The sequence below is a fragment of the Heterodontus francisci genome, chromosome 18 (genome assembly GCF_036365525.1).
Source record: "Heterodontus francisci isolate sHetFra1 chromosome 18, sHetFra1.hap1, whole genome shotgun sequence".
NCBI lineage: Eukaryota > Metazoa > Chordata > Chondrichthyes > Heterodontiformes > Heterodontidae > Heterodontus > Heterodontus francisci.
The window spans coordinates 13,453,788-13,480,141 of NC_090388.1; the positions used below are offsets into that span (position 1 = coordinate 13,453,788).

The 26,354-nt window shown below is 40.6% G+C and overlaps 1 protein-coding gene across 6 annotated transcripts in view; it reads left to right on the top strand.

Moving 5' to 3' along the window:
• LOC137379451 (plasma membrane calcium-transporting ATPase 1-like) overlaps nucleotides 1–14,819 on the top strand; it is a 124,641-nt gene extending 109,822 nt beyond the window's left edge. For 5 of the 6 annotated variants that reach the window (XM_068050284.1, XM_068050282.1, XM_068050286.1 and 2 more), the window contains exons 17-21: nucleotides 4,985–5,198; nucleotides 7,520–7,731; nucleotides 7,845–7,952; nucleotides 10,328–10,510; nucleotides 13,250–14,819. In XM_068050284.1, coding sequence (XP_067906385.1) covers nucleotides 4,985–5,198; nucleotides 7,520–7,731; nucleotides 7,845–7,952; nucleotides 10,328–10,510; nucleotides 13,250–13,561 — 1,029 coding nt within the window. In that variant the 3' untranslated portion in view covers nucleotides 13,562–14,819. Of the gene's footprint in view, nucleotides 1–4,984; nucleotides 5,199–7,519; nucleotides 7,732–7,844; nucleotides 7,953–10,327; nucleotides 10,511–10,748; nucleotides 10,863–13,249 lie in introns of all 6 variants that reach the window. The other variant, XM_068050287.1, reaches the window with a different exon arrangement.
• The last annotated feature ends 11,535 nt before the right edge of the window (nucleotides 14,820–26,354 follow it).

Here is a 26,354-nt window from a genome sequence, read left to right on the forward strand (position 1 = left end):
CAAAAGATAATTTTTGAAGTTTCAGATTTGCAATATAAAGTATTTAGTATTTTAGATTTAACATTTAATGTGTAACTCATGGACTACCAGCAAATCCAGATAAATGTTTACCTCCTTGGGACAGATGCTAAAACAATGTTTTTAAAAAAGCTACTCATTAAAGAAATAATTTTAATTCAATAATGGAAACTATTTCAATTCAAAATAAATTTGGCACCAATTTTCCTTGCCCTCTTGTCCCTTCCCCAGAATCTTACCCATTTTCTATTTATAGTTAACTTTTCTTTTATCTATTTAAGCCCTTCTCTAATTTAAAAAAAAATCCTCCTGGGCTTTATACTACTGAGAAATCTCTACTTGTCAATTCTTTAAAAGCTACTCCACAAATGTTGCAACTAGGTTAATCTCACATTTTTTAAGCAGATTAGGTTAGGATGTTACTCTGCTACCCTGTTCCAATTGTCCTCTTGGGCAGTTGTCTACCCAGGTTAGTAAACTCCCCAATGACTCAACTTAATGTTTCCCTTATATAAAAACAAGAAATGCTGGAACCACTCAGCAGGTCTGGCAGCATCTGTGAAAAGAGAAGCAGAGTTAACGTTTCGGGTCAGTGACCCTTCTTCAGAACTGCCAAATATTAGAAAAGTCGCAGGTTATTAGCAAGTGAGGTGGGGGTGGGGCAAGAGATAACAAAGGAGGGGGTGTAGATTGGACAAGGCCAGATAGCTGACCAAAAGGTCATGGAGCAAAGGCAAACAATATGTTAATATTAACAATGTGTGTTGAAAGACAAAGCATTAGTACAGATTAGGTGTTAATGGACTGAATACTGAACAGCAGCAAGTGCAAACCTGAAAAAAAAGTGGGTAAGCAAACTGAACAAACTAAGATGAAATGAAATAAGTGCAAAAAGATTGTAAAAAATGTAAAAAAGAAAAAATAACTAAAAATGAAAGTAAAATGGGGGGCTGTCATGCTCTGAAATTATTGAACTCAATGTTCAGTCCGGCAGGCTGTAGTGTGCCTAATCGGTAGATGAGATGCTGTTCCTCGAGCTTGCGTTGATGTTCACTGGAACACTGCAGCAATCTCAGGACAGAGATGTGAGCATGAGAGCAGGGGGGAGTGTTGAAATGGCAAGCAACCGGAAGCTCAGGGTCCTGCTTGCGGACTGAGCAGAGATGTTCCACAAAGTAATCACCCAGTCTGCGCTTGGTCTCCCCAATGTAGAGGAGACCACATTGTGAGCAGCGAATACAGTATACTACATTGAAAGAAGTACAAGTAAATCGCTGCTTCACCTGAAAGGAGTGTTTGGGGCCTGGGATAGTGAGGAGAAAGGAGGTAAATGGGCAGGTATTACACCTCCTGCGATTGCAGGGGAAGATGCCATGGGATGGGGACGAGGTGGTGGGGGTAATGGAGGAATGGACCAGGGTGTCGCGGAGGGAACGATCCCTTGACCTTTTGGCCAGCTATGTGGCCTTGTCCAATCTACACCACCTCCTTTTGTTATCTCTTGCCCCACCCCCACCTCACTTGCTTATAACCTGTGACTTTTCTAATATTTGTCAGTTCCGAAGAAGGGTCATTGACCCGAAACGTTAACTCTGCTTCTCTTTTCACAGATGCTGCCAGACCTGCTGAGTGGTTCCAGCATTTCTTGTTTTTATTTCAGACTTCCAGCATCCGCAGTATTTTGCTTTTATTTTGATTCCCTTCCTGGTCCATTGTGAACATAGGCTATAACTTCTATGTTTATACTTATTTTAGGTGGCAAGAGACCAGATGTCCTTTTATAGATTGATATTGAACAAAATAAAATCATCAAAATTTACAGCATGGAAGGAGGCTTTTCAGTCCATTGCTTCTGAACCAACTATTTGCTCGAGTAGTCCAAAACACTTTTTCACTGTCCTGCTTGCCAGTTCTGTTCTCTTCTGATCTGAATGTTTACTTTTCCTTTTAAAGTACAGTGGTCTCAGTCTCAACCACTCACTTTGGCAAATCCTTCCAGCAGTTCTCTGCATAAAGAAATTTCTTATACCCCTCACTGACTATTGTGAATTCATGACCCCTGATCAGAGAGTACCTAATTAGAAGAAATTTTTCCTTTTGCCTCAACATTTTAAAATCTGTCTTCTGTTTTAGTAATAGTATGCGTATTGGAGTCTCTCCTCCCAACTATAGTTTCTAATACCCAGCATCATCCTGGCAAATCTTTATACATGCTGTCTGGGGCAATTCTATAATGACTTTTGGAAAAGCATAAAGTTTCTGATGGCAAGATTGCAATAATTCCATTGGTGTTCTGCTTTTTTTTGGAAATTATCCTTCTCAAAATCGGCAATCGAGATGCTTGGAGTGTGTTCGTTTAACATCTTTCATGCATATTGACTTTCCCAGTCTATTTGTCTGAGTAGGTTCATAGAGATCAGTTTACTGACTAGGATATGGCTACATTATTGACAGTTTAGAGTGGTTCCTTGTCTTTAGAGAATGAGTTACAGTTGTGGGTGCTGTGCACTTATACCTGTATATTTTTTGCCTTACAATTGGGCCAAACCTGAAAGTGTCACTGGAATGAATCAGCCACCCTTGCCTTTGCCAAAAGTAATTGTTTGACCTAGTCAGAGGATAACAGAACTTTTCTCACCTACCTTTGTTTCTCCCCTCTGTCTACCTCCTCTTCACTCCCATGCCCCTCAAATGACCTGTTCCTTTAATGGAAATGGCCCCCTTTGAGTTTACTAAAGTCATGAAGGTAAATGGTTATAGGGCTAAAACTCTGAGATTGCCTCTTAACATTAATGCTAATGTGGAGGACTCGTCCAGCAGTGTGAATCAGCAGAATTTAATATATGGGGTTTTCCAGTTTGGTATTTGGCAGCTGGCTGATTGGTCTAGGGCTATGCTTCTCACTTTGGGGTTGGTTATTGAAATGTGCATGTGGTACTGGGTTCAAAACCCTGACAAACCCTCATTGGGATCCTGGGCTTTATAAACCGGGATAGAATACAAAAGCAAGGAGCTTATGATGAATCTTGATAAAACACTGGTTTAACCTCAATTGAAATATTGTCCAATTCTGGGCACTTCAGGAAGGATGTGATGGTTTTAGAGAGGGTGCAGAAAAGATTAAAAGAATGGTTCCAGGGATGAGGGACTTCAGTTATGGGGATAGATTGGAGAAGCTGGGGTTCTCCTTGGAACGGAGAAAGTTGAGAGGAAATTGGATGGGGATGCTCAAATCATGAGCGATTAGACACAGTAGATGGAAAGAAACTATTCTGATTGGGGGAAGGGTCAAGAACCAGGAGACACTGATTTGTGATTGGTAAAAGAACTAATGGCAATGTGAAAATCTCTTTTTTTTTTATGCAGTGAGTGATTAGGATCTGAAATGCACTGCCTGAATGTGGTTGAGGTAAATTCACCCAAGGCTTTCAAAAGGAAATTGGATAAGCACCTGAGAATTTGCAGAGCTATGGGGAAAGGGCAGGAGAGTGGGACCAGCTGAGTTGCTCTTGCAGAGAGCTGGCACAGACTCAAGATGCCAAAAGCATTCTATAATTCTAAGTATTGGTTTTGTTTCCACGGCTGAACTTAAAAATTGCCAAAGTCTAGACTAAAGATCGCTTGAGTGGAAATGGTAAAGCTACAAGCTTGAATTTGCACTTAATAGCCCCAACCATTGCAGTAGTTTCCCTTTAGAGATGTCATCCTTTTGAATCTGCTAACTCAATGACTCTTCCTGCATAATGTCAATGTACAGATGAACTAGCATTCTCAGAGCCCTAACAAAAAATACATCCATGGGGTACAAGTTTTGATCCAAAGGCAAGTGCACCTGAATCTGTCCCATTTCTAGGAACACATTTCTATATAATTCTACTTCCATTCCTATTCATCCTTTTGTATCTGAGCTGTGCATGGTGGTTAATCTGGTGTTATGCTGTCTGTGGATGTTTTACATCTTTTGGACATTATGCTCTTACCAAGCTGATCTTGATGTCTTGCTGATTTTTTGGTCTCCACTGAATGGACAAATCTTGATGGCTTGGCTACTGACCATCCAGGTCCTTGAGTAGGGATCGTCCATGTAACTGAGACATCCTATGATGAAGAAAATTAATGGAAAAACTTGTGGACATTTTCAAAGATTCTAAGACAACTACAGAATGTATTCCAAGACTAGGATTCATTCTATAATGCATTATCATGAATTTACTTGTTTAGATGGTGTATTCACCTTCATACACTGCCATTTACTACTTTGATAGTCTTGAAATCTGCAAACTTTGTGATTAAACTCGAGCATTAGACAAGCCCTTCTGAGGTATTTTTACATGATTAATTATATCTTCCATTACTGCATAGTAAGAAATCTGGTTAAGCTAATCAATTACTTTGCTCAAAAGCCACTTTCCTTGACCAGTTTAATGTTTGAGAATCTGCAAAGCTGCCACATGGGGAAATGTATAGTCTTTCACCAAACTTGACTTCTTAAAAAAAAAAAACATTTTACAGTTTTGACCAGTGAAAATGTCCAGTGCTTTATCACAATTTTCCTGGATATATATGAAGTTTGTTGAAGTAGAAGCACCCTCTCCATACTATAATCATCCTTCCCCCGTTTTTAAGGTGAAGTGTACGTGCAAATGGATTTCTGGGGGTGGAGGAGTTTTGAGCATCATATTAACATAACATTTGAAATGGGAACACTTTAATACTTCAGATGTGAAGTACGACATACCACAAGATAGCCTGATCCTGTGAGTTTGCTCACTGGATATTCATAGCTATAGAAGCTAACTTTTTTCATTTTTATGTAAATTAGCTCATCACTTTAATGCAGAACTGAGAAATGTTTGTAGAAACTGCATGTAAATAAAAGTTGCTTCTTGGCATTCTATTGTTTACCTAACTTGAATTAAACTGGTTGAAGTATGATTTTTAAATGTTTAAAAACTTTGGATTTTAGGATTCTCCATTGAAGGCTGTGCAAATGCTTTGGGTAAACCTGATCATGGACACATTTGCATCACTTGCTTTGGCCACTGAACCGCCCACAGAAGCGCTTCTGCTACGGAAACCTTATGGCAGAAATAAACCACTGATTTCTCGTACTATGATGAAGAATATCTTGGGTCATGCCGTCTACCAACTTGTTGTTGTTTTTACACTCTTGTTTGCTGGTAAGCGGAGGGTTTAAAACTGCATTAGGTTTTTTTTTAATGAACAGTTAAATGTCAGTCTGGTTTACACTTAAGTAGATTTAGGGTTTTGGTTGGAAAAATATTTGGGATTGCAAATAATGCAATCTTTTAAGCTTGGTTTATACTTAACATCTAAGCTTTTTTAAAAATCAGTAACTTAAATACTTCTGCTAAGAAATAAATGCTTGGTTGGTGCTGAGATTGGACTTGATGGGACTAAAAGCTGATAAATCCCCTGGGCCTGATGACTTACACCAGTGTTTTCAGAAGTGACTCTGCAGAGATAATGGATGTATTGGTTTGGATCTTTCAGAATTCCTTGATTCTCGAAAGGTCCAGGTAGACTGGAAGGTAACAGGTGCAACCTTGCTATTTAAGAAAGGAGAAAAGAGAAAACTGAACTATAGGCTAATTAACATGATATCAGTGGTAAAGTATTTGCTAGTAGCAACTATCATGGATGTGGTAACAGGGCACTTGGCGGTGGGGGGGGGAAGAATCATGATTTCAGCAGAGCCAACATTTTTACAAAAGGGAAATCATTTTTGAGTTATCTTGAGGGAGTAACTAGCAGGTTAGTTAAGGGGGGCACCTATGAATGTAGTATTTGTTTTTTCAGAAGGCATTCGATAAGGTGTCAAACAAGAGGTTGTTATAAGATTAGGGCTCATGGGCGAGGAGTAATACATTAGCATCAATTGAGGATTTAAGGGATAGAAAGCAGTAGGAATCAAGTTGCTAGCTAGTAACTAATGGAGTGCTGCATGGATCAGTGCTTGGGCCTCAATTATTTACAATCTGTCAATGACTTAGATGAGGGGTCAAGTGTAACGCATCCATGTTTTCTGATCCAAAGCTAGATGGAAAAGTAAGCTGAGAAGAGGACACAGGCTGCAAAAGGATGTGGGCAAGAAGGTAGCAGATGGAGTATAATGTGGGGAAATGTGAAATTATCCATTTTAGGAAGAACAGAAAAGCAGAATATTGGGCAAGACTGATAAATGTTGGTATGCAAAGGGAATTTGAAACAAAGTTAACATGCACATACAGTAACCAATTAGGAAGACAAGTAGTATGTTAAACTCCAACCTCTTTGCAATAAAGACTAAGAGTAAAGAAGTTATGTATTTATATAGGGCTTTGAGACCATACCTGGAGTACTTTGTACAGTCTTGTCTCCATATGCAAGGAAGGATATACTTGTCTTAGAGGAGCTGCTACAAAGGTTCACCAGATTGATTCAGGGGATAAGAGTGCAGTCCTATGAGGAGAGCTCGAGTAGAATGGGCCTATATTCTCGAGTTTAGAAGAATGAGTTGATCTCATTGAACCATAAAAGATTAAGAGGGCTTGATAGGATAGATGCTGAGAGGCTGTTCCCCCATTTGAAGAGCCTAGAACTAGGGGGGTCATAGACTCAGGATAAGGGGTCACTCATTTAGGATGGAGATGGGAAATTTCTTCACTCAGGGCTGTGACATTTTGGAATTCTCTGCCTCAGGGCTGTGGTTGCTCGTCATTGAGTATATTCAAGACTGCAATCAACAGATGTTTGGGCACTGAGGGATATGGGGATAGGGATCCAGTGCCATAATTTCAGCACACTTTGATTCATGTAGATTGAAGTTTCATCTAATTTACACTAGCTTGGGAAACTTTTTAAAAATGTTTGCTCAAATGTGTAAATATCAAATGTCTATGTACAAAGTATTTCATTAAACACAACAGAAATGTTGACCGTTTAAAACTGTACATTAGTGAGCAATGGTAGGCCAAATGGCCTCTACCTTTTTGAGTGGAATGGGAGTTGGCTCAAAGGAGTCTAAATTTCCCAAATGACAACAAAATGGGAATAATGGTAAATGAGCACTGAACAAATTCAGGAGGATTTGGAGATGCTGAGATTGTGGGAAGAGAAGTAGATAACAGTAACTGGCGCTGTAGGAGAAACAGCGAGCCCAGGATGAATGATGATGCTTATTTACTCTTCATTCCATTTGATTGAAAACGGAATGTGCTGTGGGAATCACTGATTGCAGTTCATTCAGGGTAAACTTAGTTGCTGTGACCAATAATCATTTGAGGACAGAACAAAAGGAAAGCTGCATGTCTTTGATTATAACCAAACTGCATCTCACATTGGAATTTAATGCAGATTTAGATTGAGGTGGGGGAGATTCCTCAAAGCTAAATGATTTCTTGACTGAGTTTTGCAAATAGTAATTTCTAACCATTTTATATTCATACTGGAGTAACCTGGTCTTGAAACTTTTTCAAATGTAACTTTTTAATTGATTCAGGTGAAAAAATATTTGATATTGACAGTGGACGGAATGCCCCTCTTCATTCCCCCCCTTCAGAACACTACACAATTGTATTTAATACATTTGTCATGATGCAGTTGTTTAACGAAGTGAATGCTCGCAAAATTCATGGTGAAAGGAACGTTTTTGATGGCATTTTCAACAATCTAATATTTTGTAGCATTGTACTGGGAACATTTTTGATACAGGTAAGTGACAATTTTGACCAGCTAATCCTTTTATGTAGCATTTGACTTTAAGTATTGGACTGGTTTTCTTTTGGTTGCAGTCTCAACATTTTAAATCAATTTTTTTTTTCCAGATCATTATTATTCAATTTGGTGGAAAGCCATTTAGCTGCACTAAGCTAACAATTGATCAGTGGTTATGGTGTATTTTTTTAGGAATGGGAACGTTACTCTGGGGCCAGGTAAGCATCTTTGTCCTGAAGAGTTGCTTTGCATTTAGTAAGTGAACAGGTTATTTTGCAGACAAATTATATTTAGTATGCAGATCACATCTGGAGTACTATGTGCAGTATTGGCCTCCTTATTTAAGGAAAGATGTAAATGCGTTGGAAGCAGTTCAAAGAAGGTTTACTAGACTGGTGGAATGGGCGGGCTATCTTATGAGGAAAGATTGGCCAGGCTAGGCTTGTATCCACTGAAATTTAGAGTAAGAGATGACTTGATTGAAACATACAAAATCCTGAGGGGTCTGACAGGATGGTTGTGGAAAGGATGTTCTTCCTTGTGGGAGAATCTAGAACCAGGGGTCACTGTTTAAAAATAAGAGGTCGCCCATTTAAGACAGCTGAGAATTTATTTTTCTCAGAGGGTCGTGAGTCTTTGGAACTCTCTTCCTCAGAAGGTGGTGGAAGCAGAGTCTTTGAATATTTTTAAGGCAGAGGTAGATAGATTCTTGATCAGCAAGAGGGTGAAGTGGAGAAATCAGTTCAACCATGAATTTACTGAATGGTGGAACAGGCTTGAGTGGCCTTCTCCTCATTAGTATGTTGGCATAAGCCAGTTACCAATGGGGAAATAGTTAATGTTTATAGCATTTGAGGCATCATCGTTCCTTGTCCTTGTCTTGCCTTTTGCAAAGCAAAACTGAGTAGAAGAGGCACTAATTTGCTTTGTAAGTATGGAAAGTTTGGGCTAGACTTGTGTTAGAACTGTTAATGCACTTTGTCTAAGCTTTGCTCGTTTGAGTCTTAATTTCACTAAGCCTAGCACAGGCCACTTTACAAGGCCTGGACATCTATTTTATGAATTTTTATTGCTCTAGTGTTCTGAAGCTAATTATTTCAATATTATTGGATTTGTAATGATAGTAACTTCAGTCTTAATACTTTGCATTGATTAAGTGTTAAGTGACTTGTTCCCAGGATGGCGGGACTGTCCTATGAAGAGAGATTGGGGAAACTGGGCCTGTATTCTCTAGAGTTTCGAAGAATGAGAGGTGATCTCATTGAAACCTACAAAACACTTAAAGGGATAGACAGATGCAGCTAAGATGTTTCCCCTGGTTGGGGGGGTCTAGAACCAGGGGACACAATTTCAAAATAAGAGGAAAGCTACTTCGGACCGGGATGAGAAAGTTCTTTACTCGGAGGGTTGTGAATCTTTGGAATTCTCTACCCCCAGAGGGCTGTAGAAGCTGTCATTGAGTGTGTTTAAAGCAGAGATTGACAGATTTCTAAATACCAATTACATAAAGGGATATGGGGATAGTGTGGGGAAAAAGACATTGAAGTGGTGATCAGCCATGATCGCATTGAATGGCAGAGCAGGCTCCATGGGCTGAATGGTCTACTCCTACTCCTATGTTCCTAACCATTAAAGATTCTGATGCTCACCAGATTAACAGCCATTTGCAAGAGTATATCTTGGAACAAAGCAAGTTGTGACAAACTTTGTTACAAATTGGTCCAGTGAAATTGCCAAATATTAAACTGCCAATTTTATAATAGATGTTCAATTGGAAATCACTGTACAATCTTACCAAAGTGATGGTTCTGTGAATGTTATCTAGTGTTCAGTACTTTCCAAAGTTTGTTGTACACTTTTTTTTAAAATTCATTCATGGGATGGGACAAGGTCAGCATTTATTGTTCATCTCTAATTGCCGTTGAGAATGTGGTGGTGGGCTGTCCATGTTGTGTAGATACATCCATAGTCTGTTAGGGAGGGAGTTCCAGGTTTTGACCCAGTGACACTGACTATTATATTTCCCAAGTCAGGATGGTGTGTGACTTTGGGGAACTTGCAGGTGGTGGTCCCATGTGTTTGCTGCTGCTGTCCTTCTAGGTAGTAAAGGTTGTGCAATTGGAAGTTGCTGTCAAAGCAGCCTTGGCGAGTTGCTGCAGTATATCCTGTAGATGATGCACACTGCTACCACTGTGTGCCAGTAGTAGAGGGAGTGCACGTTTCAATTGCATGAATTGTAAAGTTGGAAGCAGGTAATATGTCAAATCTCCAGATTTTATATCCAACCAACTTGGTATGCAAATCTTCAAATCGAGTAAGGAAACTTTTTTTTTTACAAAGAGGATAATGGCAGAGGAAATGAAGAGAATGTTGCATGTAACAATTTTAGCGAAAATAAAGGTCAAATTTACAGCTGGTTTATATAAAATGTTTAAACTACAAATTAAATTAACTTGAGATTTGTAGGATTTTCTGAATAAGCTGTTGTCTAAAATTCTACAGCATATGAATTTTAAGTTGAGTCAAATGGTGTACATGTGGCGTTTAGGCAAAGTTGAGTAGTCCACTTGAAACAGAAGTGTCTCTGTTACAGGTGATTGCTACAATTCCAACAAGCCATTTAAAGTTTCTCAAAGAAGCTGGTCTTGGCACACAAAAGGAAGAGATTCCAGAGGAAGAATTGGAAGAGGATATTGAAGAAATTGACCATGCAGAGAGAGAATTGCGCCATGGTCAGATCTTGTGGTTCAGAGGTCTGAACAGAATACAGACTCAGGTATAAATTCAGTACTTAACCACTTTTTTTTTAAATAATGGAAGAAAAGGCCTGTGCCAGGACTGCCCCAGACTACTTTGCTTTTTATTAACTGTAACTCTACTGCTATCCTAAAGACTCTTGCCTTTTAGTTATAATTTCTGCTCTTGTGTATTATAGATCGGATGGTTTTTCTCTCATACTTTTTCTTTCTCTCTCTCTCTCTGAACAAGCTGTCACAATCTCTGGTTCCTTGCAGATGGATGTAGTGAATGCTTTCCAGACTGGAACTTCCTTTCAGGGAGCTCTAAGGCGGCAACCTTCCATCGCCAGCCAGCACCATGATGTAACAAATGTTTCTACCCCTACACATGTAGTGTTTACTGCTGCCACTACTGCTTCTACTACTGTGGGGTGTGAGTTTGTTTCTTAGTGCATGACATTAACATTTCCTGAACCACATGCCTAACGTTTCTCATTTTCTCCCTTAGTACCCTCCAAACTCCATTTGTTTAAGTCTGTTCATGCAGCTTTTCTTAAAATGTGGTCACCAAGTCTTCAAGTTTTATTTTTTTTGAAGGCTAGAGAACTCGTGAAACTTGCAGAAAAAACCTATGAATGCTGAAAGTCTGTACCTGTCAAATTTCAATATAGTTAAGTTTCTTCAGATTAAGATTCAAAAGTGCTTGTGTAAATGTTTGAGTATAAGCCCATATTTAGAGATTCTTCCATCTCTGCAATGTACAAAGTGCCATTTTTTTGACAAATCCATAATACATTGTTCTTGTCATTAACTCTTCAGGTTTTTATCTCTTGAACTAAATTATATCTGATTCAGAAAGCTGGACTGTGGATGTTACATGCTTTCTCTTTCTAGGTCTACACATTTCTGTTACAGCAGCAAGAGGGCTGTAAAATTGAACATTTTCGTGAGCACCTTTTTTTAATAGCATTTGACATGTCTGTTATGAAACTCAAGTCCACTAGTCTTTTCCTTACCTTATGTGCCTGAGTTATTAAATCTCATGAGCATTATAGTGAAACACATTGCACAAACCAGCAAAATCCACAGATCAAAGGGACAATAAGGTCATAACAACATGCATTATACACATTTTTTGGATCTCTGGTACTGCAGAACCTCAAAGCTAAATCAGATCAACCCTATCTTTGGAGTTCATTGACCTTTAAGGTGTCTGGCTGCTTGTGTTTCTTCTGCCCTAGCTTGTTTGTATTACAGTATTCCATTATTGTGCATCAGTTGAGTATTGTGTCCCAGGAAGATGCAAACTGTTAATGTTCAGTGGAATTGCACTTGACTTGTGTAACTGACAACCATCCTGAGGGTATCTTGGAATGTAGTCAATCTTGTGACTTTTCACCACCTAAATTTTGTTTTTAATAAATTAAGTGCTTATTGTTAGAAAGAAAAGGCTGTTTGAGGTTGCTGTATAGAACTCGTGAATCAAAATATTTAGGCTAGCTCTAAAAATGAAACAGACTGAACATATCCTTTCAGTTCACATAACTGAAGCCTGGATTGGAATCCAGAACCCATCCTGGCTGCCAGATTTCTGGTTTTAATCTATAGTTTCAAACCTAGTTTCTAGTGCATCTGAGCACATAACGCATACTTGCCCTAGTTTGGTAAACTGGCAATCTGAGGGGCCACAAAGGAAACTGGGAGTGTTGCGATGTAGGAGAAGATCTTATAGGCTTAAGATGCAGTGTCAGGAATGAATAGAGGGAGCTTTGCTTGAAATATTATCTCTACCAACCTCGCTGCCTTTATACTTGATGGAATAATCCAGGATTGTCACATGTTTGACTGTTTATACAAACATATTTGAATTCAATGTTCATGCAATCATTGTTTCTTCTTCCTATTTTAAAAATAATTTCCATTCTCCTGGCCCTGTAGATGATCTCACTAAGATGTCAGGAGTAGCAGATGATGACTATCTGGCCCTGAAGGAAAACATAACCTCCTTTAGGATTTTTGTCATTAAAACTGCCATATAAATGGAAATTGTTGGATTTTGTTTTCCTCAGCAGTATGCCCACTATCAGAATTCAAACAGTAAATCTGGTGTTAAAATGAGAAGTGAATCACATATTCTGCATGAAATGCCTTTTTCTAAAAAGTCTGTGTGCATATCTGTTGGCCTGGTTTAAACTCTTTCTGAACCCCCCCCACCTGTCCCACCACCCCATCTTACAATTCAACAAAATGTTGGCCTGGTTTAAATTTTGTGCAAATAGCATTAGGCATATACTTGAACATTTACACAGGTCGCTACTTAGGATTTTCGCATGTCTCCTTTTAATGCTATGTTTATCTTAGGCTTGGCTTTTTATCCATAGTCAGTGGCATCCTAATCCCACGCATGAGGTGATCCTGTTTTGTAGCTCTTATTTTGCATTTTTAAGCATTTTTGATCTTCGAGAAAGTGAGGTTCATGAATCTTTGGAGCTGGTATGTATTGCCGCATTAACTGCTTTATTTGTATTTTATGGTACATCAGCTTAAATGCTTACACCAAGGTGACATGCTTTGTTTCTAGATTTATTTACTGTTCTAAAACATTTTACAAATTTTTTCCAGTTCTTCAAGCTTCCACTGCATTCTGCACGATACAGATTTCACGTGTGTTGCTATGTAACTGTGGATTTCAACTCAATGCAGCTTAATCATAACATGATCAGAGCTCTCCATGTTACTTTGTCAAACAACTGACGCTGTGCATATTTTTCTTACAGCTCAGAGTGGTGAATGCATTCCGTAGTTCCTTGTATGAAGGATTAGAGAAACCAGAATCTCGCAGCTCGATCCACAACTTTATGACCCATCCAGAATTTAGAATAGAAGATTCTGACACTCACATCCCTCTTATTGATGAAAGTGAAGGTGAAGACGAGCCACCAACAAAACGTGATTCCTCACCTAGACTATCTCTCAATGAAAACAACAATGCTGTTGACAGTGGGATCCATCTTACAACCGACACAAGCAAGTCTGCTACCTCTTCAACCCCAGGGAGCCCACTACATAGTCTGGAAACTTCTCTCTAGTATAAGCAGAATGTTAACACACTAGGCTAGTGAGCTACAAGAAGAAAAGAATATTGGGTCCTTTTTACACTCTGTGATTTGACAAGATATTCTTGTCCTGGACTTCAGCAGAAGACACAGCAAGAATGTAGATACTTCTAAGCTTTCTGCCAGACTAAGGGTGCTTTTGGAACTCTGACACACAAACCTGGTATAAAAGTGACTTGCTTTGAGGATTTGTTCTGTTACAGAGTATGAAAAATCAACTTTAAGAATTGTCCTGAGCAGTGTGTGAGCTGAACATTTAGTTTTTCTTGATTTCTGGATGGTGTTTTTTGGCCCTGGCTTATTGATACTTTAATTTCTGCTACTTGGCTGTTAATATTTTGAATTATTTATGTTCTAAATGACGCCGTTCTGTTTACAAGGTTTGTAGATACTTTTGTTTGTAGGTAGACGGCTTCCTGACACATGATGCAGAGAAACTAATCCCTCAAATACTACTGTATTTTCAGGAAAAGGGTGTTTCTATTGAAACTGTACTAAATATGCCTGTGATTTACTTGTTAAATATTGTAGATAAAAAGCTAATACTTGTAGCCAAATAGATAACACTACTAAAAAAAAAAAAAAAAATTCTGAAGTATTGTAATAGTTATGGCCCCTTTCCCAGTGAAGCCCCAAAATATTTACACAGATTTTTCAATGATTGTTTCAGAATCTAGTTTCTCAGTTTCTGGGAAATGAACTACATAAAGATTTTTTTCACAAATGAGTAAGGGTGAAATGTTAAGTGGAAGAAAACATCCATGTGTAATGAGATGCAACAGAGTATTTTGTCAACCCATCAAATGGATTAAATCAAATGCATCATAACCTTAGTCTATCTGTGTTTGTCCTTAGATATTAGCTTAAACTTGGTCAGATGTGAGCAGATCTTTTTTTTCCCTAGGAAAATAGCAAATGTTCTTTCAGCACAAGCACTGTTGGCATTTTTGAAAATCCTATTGGTATATTGTATTTTTTCTTGACATTTAATGGTTTAAATAAGCATCTTCAGCCAATTGTTTTTTTTTCCTGCCCTCCCCTTCGGGCATGCTAGAAAAAGTCTGGAAAAACACAACATACTGCATCATGTAAGTGATTTCAAAGTGGAAACAGCCTATAATGTATCAAGGCTTTAACTGAAAAGGCTGGATTACCATTCAGGCTTGATGTATGCTACTGAATCATTGTGTGCAATGGTACATTTATGATGAATTAAAACTTTCTGAAATGATGTGCGGTGGGATGATTGGCAAGGATTTGTAAGTCATTGTGACATGCCTTAGGCAGGGAAACTTTGAAAACTGCTGCAGTGTTGCAGTACAGTCATTTTGTTTCTGCACTTGTCTGTAGATAACTGTAAATAGTTTTCTTTGAACTCCCCACGCATTTAAGCTTTCACGAGACCTCCTAAAATTTAGTACAATTTTTCAAGATGTAATACATGTCACTTACAGAAAAGGTTATATTTTTATCTTGACATTTGGTTGGGAGGGTGGAACTTAAGCATCACCAACTGTACAGCTGGGTATTCCAATGGATTGTAAACTTAATATTTCCCATGTGTCCAAAGTACTTCTGTAGGCTTGAAAAATGATGGAACATCTAGGGAAAGGTCCAGTGAACTTGGCTTTAGTGTCCCATTTTGGCCGGTTATAACAATTTCTATATTGATGCCAGCTGAGTGTCAATTTTGGAACCAATTATTAAATGTCTAAAACAAAATCAATGAACATCAAATTTTCCTTGTGTCAGGTGTGTTTTAATTTAACTTGTACCAAAAGTGTGTGTGCGGAATATATTGTACTGTAATGGTAATCTTTGGGCAAATCATCGCAACTTCTGGAATGGAAATCCTTTATTGCTCATGGACAGCTTCCTGAAAATTATTTTTCTATTTTTTTGAACTATATATACACTTACTGAAATGTAAGATTGAGTTCAATCAAGTTGAGCACTAATCACAACTAAATTGTGTCTTATAACACATGTACAAATTGGGTGTAAAAAGCTGCTTGTCTTGTGCTTGGGGTATTGTGCAACTGTGTCCAAAAAGTGCCTGTTAGATGAATAAATAGCTCTGAACTTGTAGCAAGTCCCAATCACCCATCCAGCCCTGTGTTCACTGACCTAGATTTGGCGCCTCAATTTTATAATTCATCTTTTAAAATCCCTCCATGGCCTGCTCCATCCCCACAATTCTGGCCTCTTGCACATCACTGATTTTAATTGCTTCACCATTGGTAGCTGTGCCTTCAGCTGCCCAGGCACCGAGCTCTGGAATTCTCCCTAAACCCCTCCACCTCCTTTTAAGTCGTTTGTTAAAACCTATCTCTGACCAAGCTTTTGGTCACCTATCCTAATATATCTATAGCTCGGTGTCAAATTTTTTGTGAAGTGCCTTGTGACATTTTTGCTACGTTAAAGATTTAAGTTGTTTGTCATCTCATAGTTGCTTCGCTAGTGTCTTTAATTTTCTGTTGGTAACTCATTTTGTGTTCCTCACACCATTTTTAAAGTCTTGATCTGTCACAAGACCAAACTGGTAATTTTGCCTATTGTATCCAGTCTATTCTACTGTCTCATCCACTCAAAGCTACACAACCATATCCCCAACTTCAGTGCTCATTGCTAAGTTGGTTATATTGATCGGCTTCCTCAGCAAAACTGGAATGCTAGTTTGAAATTTCCAATAACTACTGTAATTGATGACATGTACAGTAGACAAATGGAAAACAACATCTTTGTGACTGAAGTCCCATTTCATTATTTTACTGTTTACTAAATGAGAGTTCACTCAATGTGAAAAGCCTATCTGTCTCATTTTATTAGGATGTGCTGATTTAGAAATCATAAACTGGTTGTAATATTGGCCTACACAGAGTAACAGTTTGGTTTTAAGCTATTGCCAAGTTGTCAGCTGCTTTGAAACTGGTAATTTGTTTTTCTATAGTTATGAATTTGGACAATGTCATAGATTAAAATACGAACCAACTGTACTACAGCAAATCGACAAATTGTCAGATAACCTGTTGGCGTTCTGGAATGCAGACTCGCCTTGTGAACTGGGAACTTTCAATATAAAATGGGTCTTTATGATCAATTATACAAAATCAAAATACTGATCCATGTGGCTATAAATTGACTGGAGATAGAAATGAGAACACTTAATTTGTTTAATCCAGCATCTTTAACTTTCCATTTGTTCACATCTCATGCTGAAATTATTAGAACACCATAGTTTATAGAGAAAATTTCTTCATTCTTTCATGGGATGAGCATTGCTGGCAAAGCCAGCATTTGTTGCCCATCCCTAATTGCCCTTGAAGGTAGTGGTGAGCCGCTGCCCTGAAACACTGCAGTCCATGTGGTTTAGGTACACCCAGTGCTGTTAGGAAGTTCCAGGATTTTGACCCAGTGACCGTGAAGGAACAGCAATTTATAGTTCCAAATCCGGATATTGTGTGGCTTGAAGGGGAACTTGCAGTTTGTGGTGGTCCCATATGTCTGCTGCCCTTATCCTTCTAGGAGGTAGAGATTGTGGGTTTGGAAGATGCTGTCACAGGAGGCTTGGTGAGTTGCTGCATTGCATCTTGTAGATAGTACACAGTGCTGCCATAATGCACTGGTGGTGAAGGAAGTGAATATTTAAGTTGGTTGGGGTGCTGAAGAGAAGACCACTTCAAAGACTACAAGAGCAACAGGAAACCATTAATTGTTTGCATAATTGTCAGATGCACTGGAATAGCTTCTCCAGACTCCAATGTTAAAAATAGACTTAAAAGAATTTTCTCTCATACTTTTTCAGTGCTGATTTTTGGGAAACACCTGATAAACTGACAGCACAATTCAAATGCTAATCTGATTGCTGCAGACTTCTCCTTCACCCTTGAGGGACTCTATTGTAAAAAGTCTGTTGAATTTTAAAAGCAAAATACTGCAGATGCTGGAAATTTGAAACAAAAACAAAATGATGGGAAATGCTCAGCAGGTCAGGCAGCATTTGTGGAGAGAAACAGATGCTGCCCGACCTGAGTGCTTCTAGCATTTTCAGTTTGTTTCCACTGTATTGTAAATTTTTATTCAGATTTACAGAATAAGTGGTTATTTTCTCTTGGGAGTAAAACAGAGGATGAAGATACACTTTTTAAACTAGATACTGCCACATTCATTGAGATGGCTATGATGCTAAGCTTCCCATGTGACGTAGTATGTGGGCCATCTTGAATTTGCAGTGTATTCAAAGGATGTATGTCGTCATTTGAGAAAGTAAATGCCAGGGTGAAAGACATAACTTTTTCCTCTTTGCATATATGCAGCATAGCTGGTTATCTAGGAGATATGCTCTCAATTAAAGATCCAGATATAACAAGGAAAACTGAGGAAGCAATAGAAAGCTTTGGGAACTATAGGCCCACCCTCATTAATATTCAATCCTTGACCACCCAAACATATCTGACTTTATATTGTATAAATCCCACTGCTGCCTTACCTCACCAGTGGTGGCAAAGGCTTCAGTGGCTGGAACTCTACTGTAGAATTTCTTCTTTTTTCCACCTCAATTCCCATTTTAGACCATGTCAAACCCATTTCTTTGAACAAACTTATGTTTCCTGGATCAATGACCATTTACTTTGGGCCTTTTTTATTAAACACTAGATAATATATGGTTGTTATTGGCTGCCAAGAATGAGGCACATGTTATTTTGTCATATGAACATTAAAACTTAAAGTTGCTGCTGGGAAGAGGGCCTTTCAAGCAATTGCTAGGCCCCTCACTGGAAATACTTTTTTGCATGCTGGCAAAAAGTGTTGGAACGAAGGACCTAGTCCCTGCTTCTCCAATACACAAGACCTGGTCAGACCAGTTTAGTCACATGACTAACTGGCTGTTTGAATTTGAACTTGCCACAGTGTTTGAAGCTGAGAAAGCTGTTTGCTCCTGGACTTAACAAATCTCTCCTATCTGCTTCCATCTCTTTCTTATGGAATTGAAGACACATGAACCCCATGAGAGAAAAGTCTCCTACAGTGAACAAGGTTAAAGAAGAATACTGGGGCCCCAATAAAAAGCAAGACTACCTACAATCAAGGATTACAGTGAGCTTGAAGCAGAGTTTTAAAAAAAAAACCCTCTTCAGAGATTGCCTTAAACTTTTTCACTTTATTTTTCTTTTTCTGTCCCTATTTGCATATGCGTATCACATATGCATGCTAGTGTGGGGCGCAGAGTGAAGGCGTAGGCATTGACTGAATTAGAGTTTAAGTTTTTAATAAATTTCACTTTTCCTTAAACCTAAGAGGCTGTTTATGCTCATTTCTTTTCCTTATAATTGGAAAGCAATAAACAAGGATTCACCAAGGGGAGCTTAAAACAGTCTGTTTAAAAATTAAATCCTGTTACAATAAGACCAGGTGAAGACGGTAAAAGATCCCTAGATACCTTTCTCACCTGGTCGTAACTGGTCCTTTTGAAGAACAATGGGTATTCTGTCTCAGTAAAGTTGAGACCTTGTGTTTAGGTGTATCGGTTCCCTTGATCATCAAGCTAAACTGCCCTGCTTCTCCCTGAATGTGTTTGTCTAGTTTCTGTTACTCCTGTTCTTCTGTTCCTATCTTCAATCTCCAGTACCATCTGAGCTCATCTTAACCACAAGACTCACCTCCTGTTCCCTTAACTGCTGCCTACACTATTTCTCTACTTGCCCCCCAGGCTAGCTGGTTGTAAGTAGTTGTTTCTCATCAGGTACTGGTCCCCTCTTTCAAAATTATCACCACCAACAACCCTGCACCCTCCCCACCCCCCCAAAAAAAAACTCCACCTTCCCTCTGTCCTCTCCTAGCCAGTGACACACTCATCCCATGAATGAATGGATTTAAAAAATACTACTCTTCCATCTCCAACTTCCCTTTCACCCCTGAAGTATTGAGGGATGTGGAGTTAAGATGATCAGCCTGATCTCAGTGAATAGCAGAACAAGCTCAAAGGGGCTAAATGGACAACTCCTGTTCCTATAAGTCCTCTACCATGTTGCCTCTTAAATCTGTACCTATCGTTCTGCAACTCTTATTTTCCTTTGAGGCCAATAACCATTGGGCGTAGTAGTGGTGATCTGCCCAAGAGCAAGTCATCAGCTCATTTCTCCATGCTTCTTAAGTCTTGCACTTTTCTTTTGTCATTCTTAAGATCCTCCCATTTTTTAAAACTTCATGAGAAATAAGCCATGAGTAGGGAAAAAGTGCATAAGGTGGTTTCCTGTTGCCTTCCTCACGTGTGCTTTAAAGGAGAAACAAGTCCTCTTCCCAAAGGATCCTCTGCCTAAAGCAGCTATTGTCCCTTGAGGTTCTAGCTCTTCCGCCGTCACCACCATAAATTCACTGGTTCTGTCATTGGTCATGGCTCATAACTGAGCATGGCACCCTTGCCTGGGGCGACCCACCAAAGGGCAGAGAAGACCACCCCTGATGTCTCCCCTGCTACCCTATTTGGCTTAGATTTAAAGTAATTGGTGGAAGGATCAGAAGGAAGTTGAGAAATTCTTTTCAGCCAGAGGGTGGCGGGGGTCTGAAACGGATGGTAGAGGCAGAAACATTTAATATAACCGACAGAGCTACAGACCAAGAGCTGGAAAATGATATTCGGCTAGATCTCTCTTTCAGCTGACACACGATAGGCTAAATAGCATCCTGTGTTGTAAATTTTCTGTTACTGCCCCTGCCACAGCACTAATGTCACAAATGACATCCTTTGACTATGGTGAACTGTTATCCGTCCTTGCCTTCCGTGCAGCCGATGACACACTTAACTATACTCCTCCATTGTCCAGACTGCCATTGCTTGTTTCCACTCTATCTATACTTTTGCATCACTACCTTAATGCCCGAAAGAATCTATCCTTGGCCTCCATCTCATCTACATGCTCTCAAGTAATTGCTGCGTTTACATTGCAAAAACAAATTTAAACTTGCTGCAGTAAGATGGGGCTGCTATTTCACTGTGTAAGGACCCTGTTAATGTAATTTGTTTCTAATGGCTTTCCACATTGAATCCAGTTAGCAATCAGTGGTTCTACACATGCCATATAAACCAGGATGCAAGTTCAACTGGGGAAATTATAAAAGAAAGCAAATATTTTATAGGGAATTAAAAAAAATTATAGAACTGAAGAAACAGAGCACAGATAAAATGCTTACTGGATGTGAATGTTGCTGATTGTATATACAGGTTATTAACTGGCTGGCTAAGCAAGAAATATTCCTGACTAGTAGAGGGGAAGATGATCACAGATTTGTGAATTGCTATGAAATATATAATTCTCCTGTAGGTAGTGGCTGCATTCACTTCCTGAATTTGATTAACTAAAAACAATTTGGACCCTGGGCAGGAGATAGTCTTGTTCCTATGGTTATGTATCATGTCCCATAGGCAAAACAACTCAATGATGCATTTTGCTGCATGTAATTGAGATATTTTAATGAACTTCAGCAAAGCTCTAAACGATTAGTTAAATAATCATTCAGATCATTACATTTCATTAGTTAGGAAGAAAGACCACTGGTCCTGTTGCTCACCAAGGTCCCAGGTGCCCTCGTTGTGCCAGTATCAGCTTGCATTTCCAGCACTTTGTGGCACAATATTAACCAAAGCTGAAGGATGAGGGGGGAAAAAAATCCAAATCACTGGTTACTCAGACACCTGGTCTAGCACGTACTGGGCCAATAAAAGTTATCACTTATTAGTGGTGAGAAACATTTCTTTGGTATTGATACATGTGAACTACTTCGAAGTATAAAAAAACATAAAAATATAGAAAATAGGAACAGGAGTAGGCCATTCGGCCTGTCGAGCCTGCACCGCCATTCTATAGATCATGGCTGATCGTCCAAACTCAGTACCCTGTTCCTGGTTTCTCCCTATATCCATTGATTCCATTAGCACGAACAACAATATCGAACTCTTTCTTGAATATATTTAATGATTTGACCTCAACTGTTTCCCCAATGCAGGAACAGATGTTCGGTTGGGGGACTTTCATGCCAGGGTTGGGGCCGACCATGACTCATGGTCCTTCTGCCTTGGGCGCTATGGCATTGGAAGGATGAATGAGAATGGACAGAGACTGCTTGGGTTGTGTACCTATCATAACCTCTGCATCACCAACTCGTTCTGTCACAATAAAACCTGTCGCCAGGTTTCTTGGAGGCACCCAAGATCACGTCGTTGGCACCAGCTGGACCTCATCGTCACAAGGCGAGCCTCTTTAAACAGCGTTCAAACCACACACCGCTTCCAAAGTGCGGACTGCGACACCGACCACTCCCTGGTGTGCAGCAAGGTTAGACTCAAACCAAAGAAGCTGCATCACTCCAAGCAGAAGAGCCACCCGCGCATCAATACGAGCAGAATTTCTTATCCACAGCTGTTAAAAAATTTCTAAATTCACTTGAAAAAGCCCTTCAAAACACTCCCACAGGGGATGCAGAGACCAAGTGGGCCCACATCAGAGACGTCATCTCTGAGTCAGCTATGACCACCTTTGGCAAATGCATGAAGCGGAATGCAGACTGGTTTCAATCTCACTTTGAAGAGCTGGAACCTATCTTAGCCACTAAGCGCATTGCACTGCTGAACTACAAGAAAGCCCCCAGCGAGTTAACATCCATAGCATTTAAAACAGCCAGAAGCGCTGCACAAAGAACAGCCAGGCGCTGCGCAAATGACTACTGGCAACACCTATGCAGTCATATTCAGCTGGCCTCAGACACCGGAAACATCAGAGGAATGTATGATGGCATTGAGAGCTTTTGGGCCAACCATCAAGAAGATCGCCCCCCTCAAATCTAAATCAGGGGAGACAATCACAGACCAACGCAAGCAAATGGACCGCTGGGTTGAGCACTACCTAGAACTGTACACCAGCAAGAATGTTGTCACTGAGACCACCCTCAATGCAACCCAGTCTCTGCCAGTCATGGATGAGCTGGACGTACAGCCAACAAAATCGGAACTCAGTAACGCCATTGATTCTCTAGCCAGCGGAAAAGCCCCTGGGAAGGATGGCATTACCCCTGAAATAATTAAGAGTGCTAAGCCTGCTATACTCTCGGCACTCTACGAACTGCTTTGCCTGTGCTGGGATGAGGGAGCAGTATCACAGGACATGCGCGATGCCAATATCATCACCCTCTATAAAAACAAAGGTGACCGCGGTGACTGCAACAACGACCGTGGAATCTCCCTGCTCAGCATAGTGGGGAAAGTCTTCGCTCGAGTCGCTTTAAACAGGCTCCAGAAGCTGGCCGAGCGTGTCTACCCTGAGGCACAGTGTGGCTTTCGAGCAGAGAGATCGACCATTTTTTTTTTCTTTTTCATGTTGAGGGGGCCTTTATTCCTCAGGCCCCCTTTATATACATATTTACATTTAAAAAAAAAATAACTTTATTTAAGACCAGATAATCAACAAAAACTCAAATTAAAATGCCATTTTCGACGTCAATGATGCACTCCAGTCCCTGCGGTGCCCACCGAGAGATCGACCATTGACATGCTGTTCTCCCTTCGTCAGCTACAGGAGAAATGCCGTGAACAACAGATGCCCCTCTACGTTGCTTTCATTGATCTCACCAAAGCCTTTGACCTCGTCACCAGACGTGGTCTCTTCAGACTACTAGAAAAGATCAGATGTCCACCAAAGCTACGAGTATCATCACCTCATTCCATTACAATATGAAAGGCACAATTCAGCATAGCGGCACCTCATCAGACCCCTTTCCTATCCCGAATGGCGTGAAACAGGGCTGCGTTCTCGCAGCTACACTGTTTGGGATTTTCTTCTCCCTGCTGCTCTCACACGTGTTCAAGTCTTCAGAAGAAGGAATTTTCCTCCATGCAAGATCAGGTGGCAGGTTATAGAGCATAGAACAGTACAGCACAGTACAGGCCCTTCAGCCCACGATGTTGTGCCGACCCTTTAACCTACTCTAAGATCAAACTACCTATATACCCTTCATTCTACGATCATCCATGTACCTATCCAAGTGTCGCTTAAATGTCCCTAATGTATCTGCTTCTACTACCACCACTGGCAGTGCATTCCACACACCCACCACTCTCTGTGTAAAGAACCTACCTCTGACATCTCCTCTAAACCTTCCTCCAATCACCTTAAAATTATGCCCCCTGGTGATGGCCCTTTCTGCCCTGGGAAAAAGTCTCTGGCTATCCACTCTATCTATGCCTCTCATCATCTTGTACACCTCCATCAAGTCACCTCTCATCCTTCTTCGCTCCAATGAGAAAAGCCCTAGCTCCCTCAACCTTTCTTCATAAGACATGCCCTCCAGTCCAGGCAGCATCCTGGTAAATTTCCTCTGCACCCTCTCTAAAGCTTCCACATCCTTCCTATAATGAGACGACCAGAACTGAACACAATATTCCAAGTGTGGTCTAACCAGGGCTTTACAGAGCTGCAGCATAACCTCGCAGCTCTTAAACTCAATCCCCCTGTTAATGAAAGCCAACACACCATACGCCTTCTTAACAACCCTATCAACTTGGGTGGCAACTTTGAGGGATCTATGGACGTGGACCCCAAGAACCCGCTGTTCCTCCACACTGCCAAGAATCCTGTCTTTAAGCCTGTATTCTGCATTCAAATTCGACCTTCCAAAATGAATCACTTCACGCTTTTCCAGGTTGAACTCCATCTGCCACTTCTCAGCCCAGCTCTGCATCCTGTCAATGTCCCGTTGCAACCTACAACAGCCCTCCACACTATCCACAACTCCAGCAACCTTTGTGTCATCGGCAAACTTACTAACCCAGCCTTCCACTTCCTCATCCAAGTCATTTATAAAAATCACAAAGAGCAGAGGTCCCAGAACAGATCCCTGCGGAACACCACTGGTCACCGAGCTCCAGGCTGAATGCTTTCCATCTATTACCACCCTCTGTCTTCTATGGGCCAGCCAATTCTGCATCCAAACAGCCAAATTTCCCTGTATCCCATGCCTCCTTACTTTCTGAATGAGCCTACCATGGGGAACCTTATCAAACGCCTTACTAAAATCCATATACACCACATCCACTGCTCTTCCTTCATCAATGTGTTTTGTCACATCCTCAAAGAAGTCAATAAGGCTTGTGAGGCATGACCTGCCCCTCACAAAGCCATGCTGACTATCTCTAATCAAACTATGCTTTTCCAAATAATCATAAATCCTGTCTCTCAGAATCCTCTCCAATAATTTGCCCACCACCGACGTAAGACTGACTGGTCTGTAATTCCCAGGGTTATCCCTATTCCCTTTCTTGAACAAGGGAATAACATTTGCCACCCTCCAATCATCTGGTACTACTCCAGTGGACAGTGAGGACGCAAAGATCATCGCCAAAGGCGCGGCAATCTCTTCCCTCGCTTCCCGTAATATCCTTGGGTATATCCCATCTGGCCCCGGGGACTTATCTATCCTCATGTCTTTCAAAATTTCCAGCACATCCTCCTTCTTAACATCAACCTGTTCGAGCATATCAACCTGTTTCACGCTGTCCTCACAAACGACCAGGTCCCTCTCACTAGTGAATACTGAAGCAAAGCATTCATTTAGGACCTCCCCTACCTCCTCCGACTCCAGGCACAAGTTCCCTCCACTATCCCTGATCGGCCCTACCCTCACTCTGGCCATCCTCTTGTTCCTCACATAAGTGTAGAACGCCTTGGGATTTTCCTTAATCCTACCCGCCAAGACTTTTTCATGTCCCCTTCTAGCTCTCCTAAGTCCATTCTTCAGTTCCTTCCTGGCTACCTTGTAACCCTCTAGAGCCCTGTCTGATACTTGCTTCCTCAACCTTAAAGTAAGCTTCCTTCTTCCTCTTGACTAGCTGTTCCACATCTCTTGTCATCCAAGGTTCCTTCACCCTACCATCCCTTCCTTGCCTCATCGGGACAAACCTATCCAGCAGTCGCAGCAAGTGCTCCCTAAACAACCTCCACATTTCTGTCGTGCATTTCCCTGAGAACATCTGTTCCCAATTTAAGCTCCCCAGTTCCTGCCTAATAGCATTGTAATTCCCCCTCCCCCAATTAAATATTTTCCCATCCCGTCTGCTCCTATCCCTCTCCATGACTATAGTAAAGGTCAGGGAGTTGTGATCACTATCACCGAAATGCTCTCCCACCGAGAGATCTGCCACCTGGCCTGGTTCGTTGCCAAGCACCAAATCCAACATAGCCTCCCCTCTAGTCGGCCTATCTACATATTGAGTCAGGAAACCTTCCTGGACACACCTGACAAAATCTGCTCCATCCAAACTATTTGCACTAAGGAGGTTCCAATCAATATTAGGGAAGTTGAAGTCACCCATGACAACAACCCTGTTACTTCTGCACCTTTCCAAAATCTGCCTCCCAATCTGTTCCTCCGTGTCTCTGTTGCTATTGGGGGGGTCTATAGAAAACTCCCAATAAAGTGACTGCTCCTTTCCTGTTTCTGACTTCCACCCATACTGACTCAGTAGACAAACCCTCCTCGACGACCTCCCTTTCTGCAACTGTGATACTATCCCTGATTAGCAATGCCACTCCCCCACCTCTTTTACCTCCCTCCCTATTCCTTTTGAAACATCTAAACCCCGGAACATCCAACATCCATTCCTGCCCCTGTGATATCCACGTCTCCGTAATGGCCACAACATTGTAGCTCCAAGTACTGATCCATGCTCTAAGTTCATCACCCTTATTCCTGACACTTCTTGCGTTAAAATAGACAC